Source organism: Pleurodeles waltl, chromosome 8 (assembly GCF_031143425.1).
Source record: "Pleurodeles waltl isolate 20211129_DDA chromosome 8, aPleWal1.hap1.20221129, whole genome shotgun sequence".
Taxonomy (NCBI): Eukaryota; Metazoa; Chordata; class Amphibia; order Caudata; family Salamandridae; genus Pleurodeles; species Pleurodeles waltl.
In genome coordinates, this window is record NC_090447.1 from 1259183902 (window position 1) to 1259203204 (window position 19303).

General features: G+C 45.3%; 1 protein-coding gene across 1 annotated transcript in view; it reads right to left on the reverse strand.

The window, feature by feature from the left end:
- The window catches only part of LOC138248527 (cilia- and flagella-associated protein 337-like), a 513680-nt gene that overhangs the window by 342930 nt on the left and 151447 nt on the right, over positions 1-19303 (reverse strand). The window contains exon 14 of the mRNA XM_069202182.1: positions 811-916. Coding sequence (XP_069058283.1) covers positions 811-916 — 106 coding nt within the window. The remainder of the gene's footprint in view (positions 1-810; positions 917-19303) is intronic.

Below are 19303 nucleotides of genomic sequence, written 5' to 3' on the forward strand. Positions count from 1 at the left end.
ACTCCAGCCCCAGTATGTAGTTCAGTGGAAAAGTGGCAAAATAAGGAAATTGCTAGTATTCAAGCCCTACTATAGTATCAGCTCTGGCTTAATTAGAGAGGCTATTATCAGAGCTCTTAAATACGAGATTGCTGCCATAATTTATTGACGTTCTACATGGCACCAAAGGGACAAGTAGATATTTTTACAAGACAAGAAGATTTGTGAAGGAACATGTCCTATGGACAAGTAGATATTTTATTAAAATCCACGCCTCTGAATGCTTCATATGTCTTGTGGTCACAGTGCAGGTACTAAGTAGCAGGTTACTGTAATACATGTTTTCAAACATGCATTGTATTATTGTTAGTGCAGGTTTTTGAGTGTGGCATTCTAAGCACAAATGGTTGGTTTCCCAATCACCACTGTATCCCTGAGAACAAAGGGATTGTTTACCAGAAAGCACTCCCCCCACATCTCCAACTCCCCCTTTAACTCCCAGGGCAGAGTTCAGGTCTGCGGGCAAATTACATTTGCCCTTCCCATACGTAGCACATTCAACTAAGTCCTTGTGTTATAGGGTTGGGAGATCTATGGCATACCCCTAAGATACAAAATAATGCTTAGTGAAGCAGTTCACAAAAGTGAAATTATGTCATGTATACTCTTTTACAGTCACTGAATGCCATGTATAATCAGCTTACGTTAGTATCTTCTATTGAAACAGTAGAGACCTAAATTGAGTTGTTCATTAGTTCAGAATAATTTTATCTGAGGCTCTTGATGTATATCTATAACTGAAGACCAACATACTAAATGCTATGGGCTCACCTTTATTATGTTGTCTGTAGCAATGGAAAATATTTTGTTATCATCTGCAGAGATGTCTACATGAAATATTGGAGCAGTATGTCCTATTAACTTGCCAGTACTCCTCCTGAAAATGAAGAATATATACAAAATGTAACAATACATACATTGACTTTAAAATGGCATAGATACAGCAGATAGTGCAGGTGAAGAGAGAATAGAATAAGAAAATATCTGCTACATAATGGGTGTTAGCACAAATGTTCCTAGGGATCACAAATTATGTTCTGAGGTGAGACCAAGGGACCCGTTGATGCCAGCAGGCTGAGGGGAGGAACTGTAAGATGGGCATAGGGGAACTAAGCATGTACATGGTGTTTACTGAGTCCTGGAGCTGTTTAAGGTTCAAAATTAAGCCACCGGTCCCTGGAAGAAAGATAGGACCTGATTTAGAATTCAGGGTATGGGTTACTCCGTCGCAAACGTGCTGAAGTAACCCGTCCACCAAATTCTAAATTAGGCCCGTAGATTTGACAATACTGTGTTAGGCTGTATCAGAGTTCCTATCCCTCTACCACACACTGGAGCAATCCTTCTCGGCTTACTATTGCTACCTTTGATGAGTCAAGTGAACAAAAGAAGTAACTTGATTATTGAATTGGAATGAAATTGAATCTTGGGCTTCACAATCTCCTTTTGCTTTCAGTCTCTTAGCCATGCATTACATTATGCATGCTTACAAACAGGCACAGTTAAGTTAGCGAGGGCTTTAAAAAAATCTTGGGAAAGTTTTATGTTTGGCGCTAGAAGACTTGGGATACAAGCTTTTTGCCAGTATATGCCGGCTGTGAACTCTATATTAAAATTGGGGACAGGCTTCAAAACAAAGTGTAATTTCTTTGATGAGGTAAGTCCTCGAGTCACACCATTGGAACCACTCACACCCCGTTTGTAGTGTAATGAGCAAGATGGAATCCAGGGTACCAGAAATCTTAGTTATCATTTATCCCTGTCTCCCCATGGAAAACATTATGGGCTCTTTTGAAATCACTTTTGAACATTTTTTGACTCTTTTCTTTTTAAAGCGATAGGGAGAACCTAAAATAAACATAGGTATTAAGTATGTTATATGAAATTAGGACTGTAACCCAAAAATATTTTTTTTACCTATGGAAGAGAGAATTCCTAGTCTCATAGTCCACACTCCACATAGCATAGTGAGAATGCTATGTACCTTGAAACAAGGAGTCCTGAACTGTGGTGTTGGTACTTATGGTTCACCAAATTGTTTGATCATAATTGAGTCATGGTCTTCCTTTGCCCACTTAATAAACATGTGATGGAGGTGGGTGAGTGACTGAAGTCTCAGGCCAAGATCGAGCCACATGCCTTGGTCTGACTCAGGTCAAAGTTCTCTTGGATCCTCAAATGCAAAGCAAGCAGAGCCTTCATGTGGCTTCTGCCCGCAACCCGCTCTCCAACCTCATTTGCCAAGAATTAAAGAGAACTTAAAAGGAACAAGGATCCTTTATCAGCAAAATAAAATGACTTATTATACATAGCGCTACAATGAAATCTATGTATGTTATCCAAGTGGATTGCTTTTATGAATATAAAATAAGCATGAAAGATGTAGGGGAACAAACAAGTGAAGAATCAAAAGAGGTTTTCAACTTCAGGCATGTTATAGTGACATAATGCAACACATTGGTAAGTCACATCCTATTAGTGCCAATGCTCTTACAAGAATACAGTCAAATATAGCAATCGAGTCAAGGTACATCAGTCGATGACGTTTCGATCCCTTAGGAAGATGAAGAGATCATCATCAGGACTTTAGCAATTATGCCTGAGACAATGGTGTGGTGACAACAATCATAACCTAGTGCCATCTAAAAGATACATAAAAAAGCAGGAGAAGGAAAGGGAACAGGAACAGGAAAATAAAGAATAATAATTAGTTGCCAAGATTTTAAATCAGAAATGAGTCTTACATCTATCAAACAAAGTAGTAGGTGTCAAAAGTGAACATATAACCATCCATGCTGCATACAAAAAAACACAGGTGTAATAAGATAAAGGATTTTCTGTCCAATACAGTAGTGCATTTGAAAGAAGCAAGTAATGGAGGTGTGCCAGTGGTAAAAGATTGAACAAAGACACTAACCATATTCAATAAGAGATGGCCTGAAACTTCCAAGGAAGGCATAGATAAAAAAAATAACAAGGGGAGCTACATTGACAAGGTGGTCGAACCATGAACCTATAACCAATAAGTAAGAAACTGATGTCGCAAGAATGCCGTACTAGTAAAGAAGACTGGTGTGACGTGCAACAGGGAGCAAAAAACTTTACCTTGAAGCATAGGTATTCACCATAACATCAGGAATAAAACGAGGCGTGCCGGTTGCAATCAAACAAGAAGTGGGGCTAGAACGTGGAAAAAAGTAAGGAAAATGAGGGAAAAGCTGGTCGGTGTGGGCCGCATGGCAGGCAAGGAAAAGAGAGGAATTTGGCACTTACAGAGAAGGCATAATGAGCAGTACAAATTATATTTCAGGACCGGTCAGCTTGAATACTTGTGGAACAATGGAAAAGAGGGTTCACAGGGTTAAATTGTGAGACAAGGATCACTAGGTCTGCGTGGTGGGTGAATTGCATATAACATAATGACTGTGCTTGTATCTGTTGTGTTATGTCACTATAACATGCATGTAGCTGAAAACGTCTTTTGATCCTTCCCTTTTTGGTTCCCCCACTTCTAACAGGCTTAATTTATTCTAATAAAAAGCAATCCACTTGGATATCATATGTAGGTTTCCTTGTATCTCTATTTATAATAAGTAATTGTTTATTGCTGATAAGGGACCCTTGTTCCTTTTAAATACTTAGACACTTGGGGCCAGATGTACGCAGCATTTTTTAAGTCGCAAAAGGGCGAATCAGCCCGTTTGCAACTTGATAAATGCTATCTGGGATGTACAAAGCCCAACCTACGATTCGGTAACTAATTACCGAATCGCAGTTTCAGTTTTGGGATTCGGTATTAGGAAGGGGCATGACAAGGGCGTCCCTTCTAACACTGAATCCAGATGGTATGTATGATTGTTTTGTGACCGCGAATGCAGTCGCAAAACAATCACAGTTATCACCAGTTACAAACTGGTGCTTATCCATTCGCAAAAGGGAAGGGCTCCCCATGGGACCCCTTCCGTTTTGTGAATGGCAACGAAAATATTTTTTCAGAGCAGGCAGTGGTCCCACGGACCACTTCCCGCTCTCAAAAAATGAAAAGAAAACTTTTTATTTTTGATTTTAAAATGCATCTCACAAAAAAACAACTGCTTTATTTAAAAGCAGTCACAGAAATAGTGACCTGCTGTCTCCAGCAGGCCACCATCCCTAAGAGAGTGGCCATTCCCAATGGGGATGCAAATTGCGACCTACCCCATGAATATTCATGAGGTAGGTCATTTGCGACCCCATTGGGAATCGCAAACTGTGTAAAGTACACTGTTGTACATCCAGTATTGTGACTCGCAAATCGCGAGTCTCTAAGACTCGCAGTTTGCGAGTCGCAATACCAGATTTTTGTACATATGGTCCTTGGTTCCTTAATACCCATGGGCTTCCCTTGTTGCATATAAACAAAATAATTAAAGAGAAAGCATTAATGAGAGACCTAACAGCCTTAGAGGTCTTCCCCCAGCTTTTTGCTTACCTCCTACACTTTTCTGACCTAATTTTTGCTGGCATTAGGACTCTGTGCACTTTACTACTGCTACCCAGTGCTAAAGTGCTTGTGCTCTCTCCTCTAAACATGCTAGTACTCGCCTATCCCCAATTGGTATATTCAATTTACCTATAAACCCCTAGTAAAGTGCACTATATGTGCCAAGGGCCTGTAACTTAAATGCTAGTAGTGAGTCTGCAGCACTGATTGCACCAACCACTTAAGTAGCTCTCTAACCATGGCTCAGGCCTTCTATTGCAGAGCCTGTATGTGCAGTTTTACACTGCCATGTCGACTTGGCAAAACAACACTTCTGCCAGGCCCAAACCTTTCTTTTTAATACATGTTAATCGCCCCTTGGGTAGGCCCTGCACAACCCAGGGCAGGGTGCATTGTAATTAAAAGGCAGGACATGTACTTTTAAGCTTTATATGTCCTAGGAGTAAACAAAAACTCTTTCATTTGTTCTTCAGTACTGCAAGGGCTATCTCTTCTGTAGATAACATTGGAGTTTCCTTATCGCAATTTATAAGCATAATTTCAAAATGGGAAGAGATCATTCTTTCAAGTTTGAGTTCTGTGAAATCACACTTTAAAATCCAAACTTATAGTGAAGTTGGATTTTAAATTGCAATTCTAAAAAATACTTTTAGAAAGTTGCAATTTTTTTACTTTAGTCATTTGGTGCCTATCTTTGATCACATGTCTGGGGTGGGTGACAGCTGTGCTTTGTGTATTTCTCCTAGACAGCCACACACAATGGGAGCTTGGGTGTGACTTGATGGGCCATCCTGGAAGGATGGGAGGGAGGAGCTGGACTGCCACTCTGCTGGGCTGCACTCTGCTGGACTCCTGCTTTGCTGTCCTGACCTGCTGCCGTATGTCTGGGTGAGAAGGTCTAGACCTGCATCTCTTGAATCCGGAACCCAGGGTGACTCCAAGGGCTAGTTGGCTGGCCTCCTGATATGAAGTCTCAGGGACATAAAATACTTCCAATCACTCAGTTTTTGCACCAGGACTCTGCCAACTGTGAGGCTACCCTACCAAGTGGTGCCACTCCAGTCCTGGACCCTTGGATGTGTTCCTTAGGTGCCTACTATCAGAACTGATGCATCCTCTCTGCTAAGTGATGCACCCCAACAGAACCCATGCATTTCCTTGGTTGAGCAGTGCATCCTCCAGCAGAACCGCAGCATTCCTGCTGCTGTGTGAATTGGACTTGTTACAAAAGACATGCATCGTTGCTGCATTCTGCATCTTGGGTTAGAAGCATGCCTTTAGAACTGCTGCAATGCGATGCTCTACCAGGTGCAAACTCCTTGCACCTCCCATCAATGGGATCTTCAGTGACAGCGACGAAACTCTGCATTGCAGCTTCACTGCCCATCGGAACCGACACATTGCCTCAATTGCACAATGCATCCTTGATACTGGCCTTTGCATCACAAGCTCCACAACAGGATCCTGGATATCAATGCAACAGGACCTCGCTATGTAGCCTCACCGCATCTTGGAACCCACACATCGCCTCGGCTAGGAAACGCATCTTCAAACAGGATCCACGCAACACTCTGCAACCAGGATTTAAGGTACTTTGTTCAGCTGGCCTAACTGGGACCCTGTTGACGGCCCATATTACATTGCAGACGCCTCGAGTTGTGACTCTGTCCTGGTGTGGGAAAACCAGATATCCCTTATGGCACTTTGTCCTTCTTGGCTCTATTTTTTACTTAAAACTTTAAAATTGAATAGCTCCAGGTCTACTTATTGAATTTTTGTTGCTTTGGTCTTATTCTATTTATTACATTTTGATCTATTTTGCTAACCTGGTATGGAATATTTCTGTGTGGCATTTTCACAGTTTTCCTCGTTGAAGTGTTGCACAACTACTTTACACACTGCCTCTAAGTTAAGCCTGACTTCTCTGGGCAAAGCTGTATATTAGTGAGCAAAGGTTAATTTAGAGTTTGTCTGTACCTTACTCTGACTAAGATAGGGGTTGCTGCTTGATCAGGGCTCAGACCCAGCCAACAATGTTCTAACATTTGATGTAAAATGAGAGAAAGAGATACCCATTAATGGAGCATAAATTTTAGTAATGCTTCAGTGGCACAGAAGTCAGCACTAGGCAACTCAATTTATATAGTTGCACTAACATGTATTTTGAAAGTGTACACTTTTTAAATATGGTGTACATTGTGCCTACCTTGGCGAACGTTGTGCCTACCAAAACCTGCTAAAATGCTAATCTAATTTAATAATGTTAAATTATATTAATCATTAGAATTAATTATTATGAGTAGAAATGAATATAATTTATGTTCATTGATGATTTCTTAGTTTAAACTAATGTGTGCAGAAAAATAAATGCACATCTCTGTCACATTTAATGTAATGCGTTAGCAAAGTTTGCATTTAATATTGAAATGTTTTTGCTTATTTTATATATATTATTAATAATGAATTCATAAGTTTGTATATTATATGTGTTTTAATAATAATGATATTGATACATTGAATTTCTTGTGTTGGCATAACTAAACCTGAGGCTTTTTTTCATATTGTAGTAACATGAAATGTTGAGTCATTTGTTTTCCCCTCTAACATGAATTTTTTATCAGGTTGTTTCATATGAATGGTGAGCACTCCTATTGTATTATGTGTAAGTTTTCACTTATTGACCTTGAATGTGGTACATCAAGAGCTGGAGATTCCAAATTAAAAGAGATCCTATTATTTAATCATCCGATCTCATAAGAACCACTGGAACTGTCGCGAGCCATAGGAAGATGTTGGAATGTATCAAATAATGAACAGAGTTCCTAGTTATTGCCAGTGTCGCACCGAAAGAGAGAGGACATCACCCAAACCTGGGAATCTTCATCATTGTTGCAAAATCATCTTGTGTTTTAATTTTCATTAGATATTATCCTTTTGCGTAAAAGTTGATCCGTCGGACTAATCAATCAAATTGTTCAAAGTCATTTAGTATACGGATGCACTTTTAAAGTTTTTGTCAGTCCATTTTTTAGTGTTTTTCCAGAGCAAAGACCGTTTGCATTTTGCACTGTTAATTTGTCCTCTTGGACTTTCCTATGTGCAGCCCTTACTCTGCACTTTCCCCTGATGGTGCACCAAATGGACATTGCCAAAGATTTGATGTCTTGTCGACGAACTTGAGTTGTATGTTGATCCAGGAGAGGTATATTCGATTGCAATGTTGATTGTCCCTTTTGTCCTTTTTATTGAGTTAGTATGTTGACACCTGTGTTAGCCCGTCCCCACACATGCTTATCCTAATTTGTGATAGTACTAGGTTACCCTATAATTTGTTCTTCAATCTTGATAAATTGATGTGTACAATTTGCTTCACTAATGTCTTCAACTAATGATTTGAAATCTATTTCAGTTGCACATATTGATTCTTTACTGGTGTGTGTGATACTTTTGGAATGTTTAATGGTGTTGTAGTTGAGCAGATTGAACCCTGTTTTGTATATTTGGTGAGCCAATGGTATTCATTTATTTGTGTAACCTAATATTGCACCGTGGATGATTTGCTCAACGTTAATCCAGAAAACCTGTGTCAATCGTAGCTTTGCTGCTTGAACAAATTGTCTGATCCTAGAAAACTGTTTTATTTCACCTTGCCTCCTATTTCTTCACAATCACACATGAGAGCACCTTGACTTACATAAGTTTAGGATGTTCATTATACAAACATGTCTCTTGTGTTTATTTAAAAGACTACAATGTTGTTCCATGTAGAATAACAACCTTGTCCATATAGAGAGTGCGCATGACAACTGACTTGACTCTGCGTTCACTAATGGCCTTCTCGTCAGAGCAGGGGAGAGGGCATTAATGTTTTTGAGTTCATCTTTGAAAACCATCACTTCTAATAAATGGCAAGCAATGCAGTAATACAAGTTGCTGTACTAAGGTGAAAAACGTACGTTAAGGAAATATATTTTTCTAGTTTTATCATATTGTTATATGTTTGATGTACGATGTCTTTAAACCTGAGGTGTTCCTAAAATGACTTGTAGAAGGATTCTTCTGTCTTCTTTCATTTACTTCAATTTACAGAAAAACTTGTTTATGTTTAACATATTTCTCGCTACGCTTAATCAAGTAACAGCAGCCCAGTGCTGTTGTTTTTCAGGGGACCATTTGCACAGGTCATGGACCATACAATGTCTATCCATGTGCCACACCATAAGCCATATTACTATCCCCTTCTTCGCCTCTGCATAAGGGGGACAATCACCTATTTTCAGTCACTTGAACCTTCATGCATAAAGGCCAGAGTTACTAATATGCTACATAACACAGCACAGCAGAGCAACCAAAGTTGCAACACTATCTTAGCACCATATATATTGGTCTCTTCCCAAGTGCTGGTACACAAGTTGGCTGCCTTAGGCAGCGCACACACCTTTGCACCTTACTGCAAAGGTGTTTTTTTTTTTTTAATATTTTTATTAACAATTTGCTGTTTTACATTATGCCACTCCATTTATGGTAACATCCTGTTCTTAACACACACATCGTTTAAAAGATACATATTTATACTAAGCATTACAGATGTTTTGTGTCACGATTTATTGCCCATTTTGACCCTCTCTTGGTCTTTCTTCATTTTCATATCAAATGTTCTGACGCTCCTATTTTAAAGGGTCTTATGCTTTATGGTTCTGTGTTACTCTTTTTTTTTTTGTACGTCCGCATAACAGCTTTAACTCAATCTAAAACTATATATAAACATGTTGGCTTCATGTGGGTGGGTCTTGGGTTAGCTGGGGAAAGTCTCCCTCAGGGCACTACATTATGCGGGGGGTAACTGACCATTCTCTCTCACTCTCCTTTGGTATCTATGTGACAGTTCGTGACTATTCCTGCCCCGTCTCATATGTCCGAGTACGTCCAGTTGGTATACTCGCCAGTTTCCATTTCTAATGTCAGGGGCTCTCCCCAAGGAGTGCTTCTATAGGGTGCGTTGGTTGTCTCATCCTTATACCCACTCAGGGCCCTATTTCTACTATTATCACATTGGGAGCTATTGGTCCCTTCATCCGATCATCCCAACTCGTCACCAAGTCCTCCCATTCTGGGGCGATGGGGGCTTGACGGATGCCCCTGGCTTCCTCAGCCTTCAGGACCTGCAACTCAGCCCTGGCCCATCTCGCAACGTCGCCTTTCCACTCACTGAGCGAGGGGTGGCTAGGGGCTTTCCAACCCCTCGTGATCAATCTTCTATAGAGGGCCAGGGCCAGGTCCAGGAAGCGACCCTTGACTTTCCCTCGTGGGGTACCATTTTTTAGGCCCAGCAAACATAATGCGGGGGTCAACGGAAGTTCCGTGCCAAATAAACTTGACATGACTGCTATCATCGCCCTTCAGCCAACCTGTAACACCGAGCACTTCCACACCATATGGCATCACCGCTGCCACATCTGGGGCACACCCTAGGGGTCCCCCCATATATAAGGAACAGCCGGCGAGGAGTGAGGTACGTCCTATGTAGGTAGTTATATTGAATGTATTGTAAGCGAGTTTTACGTGAAATCGCCTGAGGATAAGCCAGTACCCTGCTCCACTCCATCTCGGACAGATCACGCCCGACCGTGCTCTCCCACCTCTCCCTCTGGGAATGCAGGGGATCCAAGGCAGCTTCAATCTGGGCCTGATAAATTTTAGCAATCAAATGGGGTTCTTCACCTGACGTCAACAGGAGGTGCAGTACTCTGTGGGCAGTGGGCTCTGTGTTGATCGTATCCCAGTGGTCTTTCAGAGTATGCACCATCCTCCCAAAGAGTAAGAATTGACCCTGGGGAACCCCCACGCCTATTAGGTCAGTGAAACTCCTCAGCACCCCTTCCATGAAGAGATCTCCCATCGTCCCCGCCCTCGTCCATGGTCCCAGCCCCTGGCCCCTCGGTCCCATCCCTTTCAGGCCCACTCCGACCCTTCTCATGCATCTCTTCCAGCATGCCATCGCAACATTAGTCATTAGGTTGTCTCCCAGGGGGACAATCTTCCTTCCTGCCATGCGTGCTACTATTCGAGCTGTGTCCAACATACCGCAGGAAGTAAACAAATCCAGCTGTCCCCTACCCACCATCCAACCTGATACCCATTGTAGTTGGGACGCCAGGTAATATGCCTCGAAGTCAGGTGCCCCCAGTCCACCCACCTGCGTTGGCCTGCATATGGTCGTCAGTGGCGTGCGTCTGCGACCGTCGTCCCATATTAGGTCCCGGAGCAAACCGTCCAACTCACGAAAGCAGGCCGGAGGGATCCATAACGGAAAATTTGCAAAGTAATAAAGGAGGCGGGGAAGCATAATCATTTTAGACAACGCTACTCTGGCCATTATTGTTAACTTCAGCGAACGCCAGAACCCGACCGAGGATCGCAGAGAGCGGAGCGTCCCACCCAGATTGCCGTCCCGGAGGTCACCCAGTTCGTGGAATATTTGAATGCTCAAATATTTAAAGGTCCGAGGGGCCCAGTTCACATCCCTCGGGCACGTTTCAGGGCGCACACAGTCTGGTAGCATGGGAAATACAAATGTTTTGCTTCGATTAAGGCGAAGCCCTGACAACTCCCCAAAGTCCTCCAGAATCCTCAGAGCCCACGGGAGTCCACTGATTCCATCTCTCAGATAGATAAGTATATCATCAGCATATAGGAAGATAATATGCTCAGTTGGGCCCCATTCAATTCCTTTACCTACTCCCTCCCGTCACATCTGGGCCGCCAGAGGCTCAATTGCCAAGGAAAATAGCAGTGGGGACAGGGGGCACCCCTGTCTGGTTCCCCGATATACCGGGTATGTGTTAGATATCGTTTTGCCCGTCTTCACCCTTGCTAGTGGGGACGAGTACAACAGATCCACCCATTTTACCCAACCCTCCCCTAGTCCCATTTTCAACATCACGGCCCTGAGGTAGTCCCACCTAATCGAATCGAAGGCCTTTTCGAAATCCACTGCAAGCAAAACCCCCGCTGGGGGCTTCTCCTCATCTGGCATATGTAGGATAGCGAAAATTTGCCTTAAGTTCAGTGAGGTGCTACGGCCAGGGACAAAACCGTTCAGATCTGCGTGCACAAGTGTGTCCATAAGGGGGAGCAACCTACTGGCCATGACCTTACTAAGGATCTTAAAGTCGCTGTTCAGCATCGATAAGGGACGAAAGTCAGTCACCGGTGCTTCCCTACTCTTTGTCTTGGGGAGCGGGACTACCAAGGCCTCACGAAGCGTGCACAGCAGCTCCCCCAGATGCAAAGCCTCCGTATACATTTCCGCTAGTTGGGGAACCAATAGTGACTTGTATTTTTTATAAAAGTCCATGGGGAGGCCGTCTGTACCAGGAGTCTTTCCGGGAGCCAATTGTGATATGGCCTCGCATTTCTCCTCCGCTGTCACAGACCCCCCCCAGGCTATCCCTCTCTTCTGGGTTCAGAATTGGGAGTGGGATCTGCTGCAGGAAGCATTCAAAGGCCTCCTCCCCCAGATCGTCAGGTTTCCTATACAGGTGCGTATAATATTCTGTAAATGCATCATTAATTGGGCCTGGACTGAGTCTACAAAGTCCCTCCTTATCCTGTACACTCGCGATGGGCTTGCCACCCCCACCCGGGCGCACCAGCCATGCCAGCAGTTTCCCTGATCTACCTTCCTCTGAATGTAATGATGCTAAATATTTTTGCATGCTATGACATCTAAGCTGCTCCTCAATCCGGAAGTGTTCTCTACGGGCACAGTTATATTCCGCGTTCCCCTGAGCTTCAGGTCCATGTCTCAACTCCCCTTCATGTATTTCCTTCTCCAATGCAGATAGTTCCCTTTCAAGTGTGCGCCTCACCCCCACCGACTGACCCAGGCAGAAGCCCCTCGTCACCACCTTAAGTGTTTCTCATTCTGTGGCCCTGGATGGGGTAGATCCACCATTGGTCTCGATATGCTCCGCTAGGTGGCATCGAAGGGCATCTCTATACGCCTGATTCTCCAGTGCTGCTGGAGACAGTCTCCATGATGGTATGGGGGGCCTGTCCTCTGAGACCCTCAGTGTCAGCAGCAAGGGATTATGGCCCGACAATGTGGGGCCAAGATACTCAGAATGGGTTATGTTACGCGCAAGGCCCGCTGTGCAAGTCACTCTATCAATTCTAGTGTGCAGCCGGTGGAGGCCCGAGTAATACGAGTAGTCTGTCTTTTGGGTGTTGCTCCTGCCAGACATCCACCAGCCCCCAGGTGCCCAGCCATTCGCTTAGCTTTTTGGCTACTCTAGTTGACACTGCCCCCTGCAACGGTGGGGTTGACCTATCCATGGTTATGTCCAATATTGCATTGAAGTCCCCCACTATTAGGAATTCTCCTGTGCACTGGCGGGTAAGGTGGCTTGATAACCTGGTCAGGAAGGGGATCTGGTCCTGGTTAGGGGCATAAATGCAGCTTATAACTATCAGGGTACCGTGTAGTCTCCCCTCCAATATCACAAATCTACCCTCCCAGTCAATGTTGGAAGAGTCTATTATTAGAGGTACCCCGGCCCTGACCCATATCATTACACCTCTTGCATACGCTGAGTATTCCGTGGCAAACACCTGCCCCCTCCACCTGCGTCTCAGTTTCTCCACTTCCCCTGCTACTAAGTGGGTTTCCTGCAGCATTGCCACCTGCACCCCCCTTCATTTTAAATAAGAGAGGATTCTATGTCTTTTAGCCAGGGTACCCATCCCTCTAACATTCCATGTTAAGAGACTATAGTTCGCCATTTTAGTATAGTAGTCTGATAGTAGTGCCCTTGGTTCATCCAGGCCTCTGACTTACCCCTTCCCATGTTCAATTCTTTTCAACAGCCGGTCGTCGCCACCCATCTTGCCAAATTAACGTACAACTGTGAACCCCAACTCCCACTCCCCAAGGTGCCTTCCAAACTGCAGGTAGCCCAGAAAACTATGCAACTGTGCAACTTGTTCAAACATATAACTGCAGTTCTCGCCAGCCTGAATGGACAGGCGAATCTCTGGGTTGGGGGGTGGCCAAGTCCGGAGGGGCCTCTCGTTCACCCGTTGTACCATATCTCCGGGCCCTCCGGTAGTAGGATTATCCAAGTTCGTTGGCCGTTTGCGGTGTCACACTGGGAGCCCGCGCCGAGCAACCCGAGTCCCCGGCCGAGGACACCACTGTATCATCCGACTCCTCCCCTGAACCCTCCGGGGGGGACACTCCTCCACTCACACGGGCCGCCGCCTCTAGGGCCGCCCTCTTGCCTTTTTCTTTTTGTGTTTGCGTTGGTGCCATCCACAGGCGATCTCTGGGCCTCCGCGCCCTTGGGAACAAACAGCTGTCAGAGCACTCACAAGAGTAAAATTTAAGAGTATGGTGATGTAATAAATCCTCTGTGTGAAGGGCAGTCACGCCAGGCTCTGGTTCAGGATAAATTTATTTCTTGAAGTAGTTCAATCATGATAGGAAAATGTCCTTGAAATCATATACAATTAGCCTCCACAGCCAACACGTGTTTCGTCCAATGAGAGATCCCTCTCACAGACTTCATCAGGGCTGTAAAATTGAGAACACATTTATATCTAAGTACATGTCATCTCAGGCAGACAAGTTAAGAGCAGAAATTATCATGAGTTTTGTGCAAGTCAAAACATGCTATATGTGACTTAATCTCCCAAGATTTGGACAATAGAAAATGTGCTGCAATCCATTTATAAAGGGTCAAACATTTTGAGTCAAGTTCTCATAAGTAGTCAATGTTCTACCATATAGGAGTTATATCACCAAGTGATGATGTGTGAGAAGAGTTATAAATAAATACGAACGTCACCAGAGTAAGGACTGTAGAGCAGAGCATATGTATATATAGAGTGAGAGAAAAAAGGAAAGAAAGAGAAGACCTATTATCCCACAGATATGTATTATCAAAGTGTCAGGAAGATCAACAAAATAAACATAAATAGGTAGAGATATAAAGTACCAGTCCTATAATAATAGATAACCCGATCTGATATTGCGCGAAAATGTGTCTAAACCTATGATAATATCGGAACTGTGAACCCCATCAGAGTTGAGACATACCTTAAAATCAGGTACTGCCTGTGTTTAACGGTACACTTATCGTGATCTAAGAAATCTGTAAAGGCAAGGAGTGCGAGTAATTATTGTGGTGACTATTAATAATATGATGTCTAATAGAATTGTTCATGCCACCACATCTAATAATAACCAGTCCGGTCTAACACTGACCTCGTGTGATGAACGTAGTAAATTATCGCATCCCGGTATAGTACTGCAGAAATCCTAATATGTGAAATGGAAACGAAATGGAGGAAACGAATACCATCATTTCGAGTATAATAGAGAACAACTCAATAAAAAAACTACTCAACGTTGAGCTCGAGTAGTTGAGTACATAACACCCCTCAGCAACGCTCACCTAAATCAAATATCAAAATAAAATAAATCAATAAAATAAATCAAATAAAAACTATTTCTGAGCCCAAAATTTGTATCTAACACTTACAGAATAGTGAAGATACGACCTTTATAAATGCGCACCAGCAAATAACTATAAACAATATAGAGGAAGAGAGACTACCTAGTAGATACAAATTTTGGGCTCAGAAATAGTTTTTAGTTGTTCGCTTACATATAATTTATATATTCACTTTATATCAACTCCCTTTCAAGATGGCGCCTGTTCTTTCATCAGTGCGCGGACTGTAGTCCCTCCTCTATGTTATCATCAAGAACGTGATCATAAATAAAAGCGCCGGTTCTCAGACGCTCGTTCTACGAAGATAGATATCGGTCACGGCCGTGCAATGATCTGTCCACGGTTATGATGTTCCCATCAAGATACTAGCATATTTGATTTAGGTGAGCGTTGCTGAGGGGTGTTATGTACTCAACTACTCGAGCTCAACGTTGAGTAGTTTTTTTATTGAGTTGTTCTCTATTATACTCGAAATGATGGTATTCGTTTCCTCCATTTCGTTTCCATTTCACATATTAGGATTTCTGCAGTACTATACCGGGATGCGATAATTTACTACGTTCATCACACGAGGTCAGTGTTAGACCGGACTGGTTATTATTAGATGTGGTGGCATGAACAATTCTATTAGACATCATATTATTAATAGTCACCACAATAATTACTCGCACTCCTTGCCTTTACAGATTTCTTAGATCACGATAAGTGTACCGTTAAACACAGGCAGTACCTGATTTTAAGGTATGTCTCAACTCTGATGGGGTTCACAGTTCCGATATTATCATAGGTTTAGACACATTTTCGCGCAATATCAGATCGGGTTATCTATTATTATAGGACTGGTACTTTATATCTCTACCTATTTATGTTTATTTTGTTGATCTTCCTGACACTTTGATAATACATATCTGTGGGATAATAGGTCTTCTCTTTCTTTCCTTTTTTCTCTCACTCTATATATACATATGCTCTGCTCTACAGTCCTTACTCTGGTGACGTTCGTATTTATTTATAACTCTTCTCACACATCATCACTTGGTGATATAACTCCTATATGGTAGAACATTGACTACTTATGAGAACTTGACTCAAAATGTTTGACCCTTTATAAATGGATTGCAGCACATTTTCTATTGTCCAAATCTTGGGAGATTAAGTCACATATAGCATGTTTTGACTTGCACAAAACTCATGATAATTGCTGCTCTTAACTTGTCTGCCTGAGATGACATGTACTTAGATATAAATGTGTTCTCAATTTTACAGCCCTGATGAAGTCCGTGAGAGGGATCTCTCATTGGACGAAACACGTGTTGGCTGTGGAGGCTAATTGTATATGATTTCAAGGACATTTTCCTATCATGATTGAACTACTTCAAGAAATAAATTTATCCTGAAACAGAGCCTGGCGTGACTGCCCTTCACACAGAGGATTTATTACATCACCATACTCTTAAATTTTACTCTTGTGAGTGCTCTGACAGCTGTTTGTTGCTACTGTCAGTTTCCTTTGAAACATTGGAGGAGTCAGGAAGATCCTCCTGTCATGAGCACCATGACAAAAAACACTCTGTGAACTTGACTGTATGGACTTACTGTGAGCGCCCGTTTCCTATGTCCTTCTTCCTAGCGGTTTTTTTCTAACTCCGTGCCCTTGGGGCCCGGCGAGCCCGGCTCCCAGCCTGGCCCCCGTCTGCCGGTTGCCCCTTCTGGGGCCCGCGTTTTTCGAGCCATTCCCATGCTTCTTCCGGGGACTGAAGAAAAGTGGTCTTCCCTTCCATTATCACTCTCAACCTGGCTGGGTACATCAACGAGTACTGGATCCCTTCTTCTTTTAAGGCCCTTTTGACTGCCAAAAATGAAGTTTGCTTGTTCTGAACATCCAGTGTATAGTCCAGGAATAGCGTCACCTCTCCGTTCGCTACTTTAAACGGGCCTATCTCTCTGGCCTTCTGTATGAGGATGTCTCTGTCTCTGTAGTTCAGCAATTTGGCAATCACTACACGGGGTGGTCTGCCAGGAGCAAGAGGCTTTGACGGCATTCGATGTGCGCGCTCCAGCGTGTAGAAGGGGGTCAGGCACCCGGGTGCAACCGTTGTGCTGAACCATTTCTCCAGAAACTCCACCATGTTGTCTCCTTCAACCCCTTCGGGGAGGCCCATTACGCGCACATTGTTCCTCCTGTTTCTCCCCTCCGCGTCTTCGGCCCTCTGTTCAAGCCGTGCCACTCTGGTAGCAAGGGGAGTCACCTCAGCCACAAGATCTTCCTGTTTCTGCCCAATGACCGCCAACGTGGATTCCGTTTCTTTGACTCTGTCCACCAGTTTATGATGGTCTGCTTTCAGTAGACCCACCTCAACCGCTACTTGGTTGATGTTGCGTTGCAGAGTTGTCTTTGTGTCTTCAATCGCCACTAGAATTTTGTCCAGGGTATCCTGTACGTTAACTTGTGATTGGCCTTGTACTTCCATTTCTTTATGCCCTGATGTTGTCGCGGGGTCCATGATTTTACACTTGTGTCGGCCCTTGGGGGGCATCGGTTGAAAAAGTCGGGGGGGGTCACGGCCCCAGTGTGCAAGTCCAAGTCTTATCATGAGCTCTCCTCCTCCTGTAGACCCACACCTTAGTCACCGCATGCCAGGCCACAATCCCCGGGTGGACGCCGGGTAGGCCCCCCGAGACCACGCCAGCTATCTCCAGCTTTCAGTTGCAGAGCCGGAGGGTCCTGTGTTGTCGGTCCGCAGTTAAGGTCTACTCTCTTCCACTCCGGACTTCCCGATCATTCCTCAGCACGTCTCGCACTCAGGGTCACGACTCACCCAGTTCCGCCGCAGCTTCACGGGTCGCCCACTCAGAGGCTCAAGGGCTCCCCCTGCGGCCTGCCCCGGTCCGGTGATGTGTTGCAGGCCCCTGGCCGGTCCCACACTCTTGCTGGGACACGTTCGCCTCCTCAGAGTTCACACTGCAGTGTTAGCTGTTTATTTGGGCGCACTCTGCCGGCACCCGAGTTTTGGGCCCACCAGCCGCCCATCCGTGGTGCCACTCACTTCAAGATTTGCCCGTGTTCACAGACCCGAAGGGCGACCTGTCGGCTGCTAATGACAAGCAGTCTGCCACTTGCTTCCTCCGCAGGGCGCTCCCCCTCAGCCACTGGTTCCGTCGGCCACCTTTCTTCCTCTTTGGCTTGGGCCCTCCAGGTGGTCGGCTCTATCTTAGTGCCAGGATCGTCTCCTCGGTCTGGTCTCCAGTTTTCCCTGTTCGCGGGACCGCAGGCTCGTTCACGCTCTCGGCGGGGGCAAGCTCTTGTCTTACAGTCCGGTAATGGCCCTCAGGGGCCCCCAGCTACCAGGGCCCACTGCTGTCCGCACCGGTCCCAAGGTAATCAGTCTCCTCCTGCTGGCACGGTATCTGGCTCCCCACCAGCTCCGGGGCCACGCCCTCTGCACCGTGCTCGATGTCCCCACCGGGGCCCCAGCAGCACGTTCACCGGTCGGCCCAGTCACCGTTCAGGACCGCGCTCACCTCGGGCCAGCAGCTGATTCTAGTACTAAGGGGCGCTACCCCTTCAGGGCCCCCCCGGTCCTCCCCAGGCTTCTCCACTCCCCCAGGGCCCGGGGGCGGCCCAGCTCCACTCACCGCACTCCTCGCGGTCCTATTCCAGGACCCCGGCATCGCCCCGGCAGGGGAGACCCGTCTGTGACCCCCCTCTGGGCCCCGGCCATCCGCTTCAATCCAGCTTCAGGTTTTTGGGGGCCTGGCCCCTCCAGGGCCTCCCGATCACCGCCGGGCTTCTCCAACCCCCGGGGGATCGGGTGCGGCCCAGCGCCACTCGCGCCTCATCCAGCGCTGACTCCTGGGCCCCGGTGTCTCACTTTCAGAGAGACCCTCTCGGGTCCTCCCTTCCGCCTTCTGCTCTCCGCCTATGCTCGGCGGTGGCCCGCAGCCCAGCGCGAGGCCCCGGCTCCAGCTGAGGGGGAGGGCCGCCGGCCTCTTTCGTAGTCCCCAATCGTGCTCGCCCCGTCACCCACCTCGGGGTCAGAACGGGGGCCCAGTCACCTCCAGGACCGGTCCCCAGTACGCCGCCCGCACTCGGGCTCCGAGTTTCCCGGAGATGGCACGCTTTATGTCGGCCTCTCCGGAGCAAGGGGATTAAGCGTGCGCCATCTCCGGATCGTTGGCCACGCCCCACTGCAAAGGTGTTTGCATGATGTCTAGCAGAGGTGTTGTACCGCAAGGGTATCCTTCTAGTAAAAAATTCTGTGCT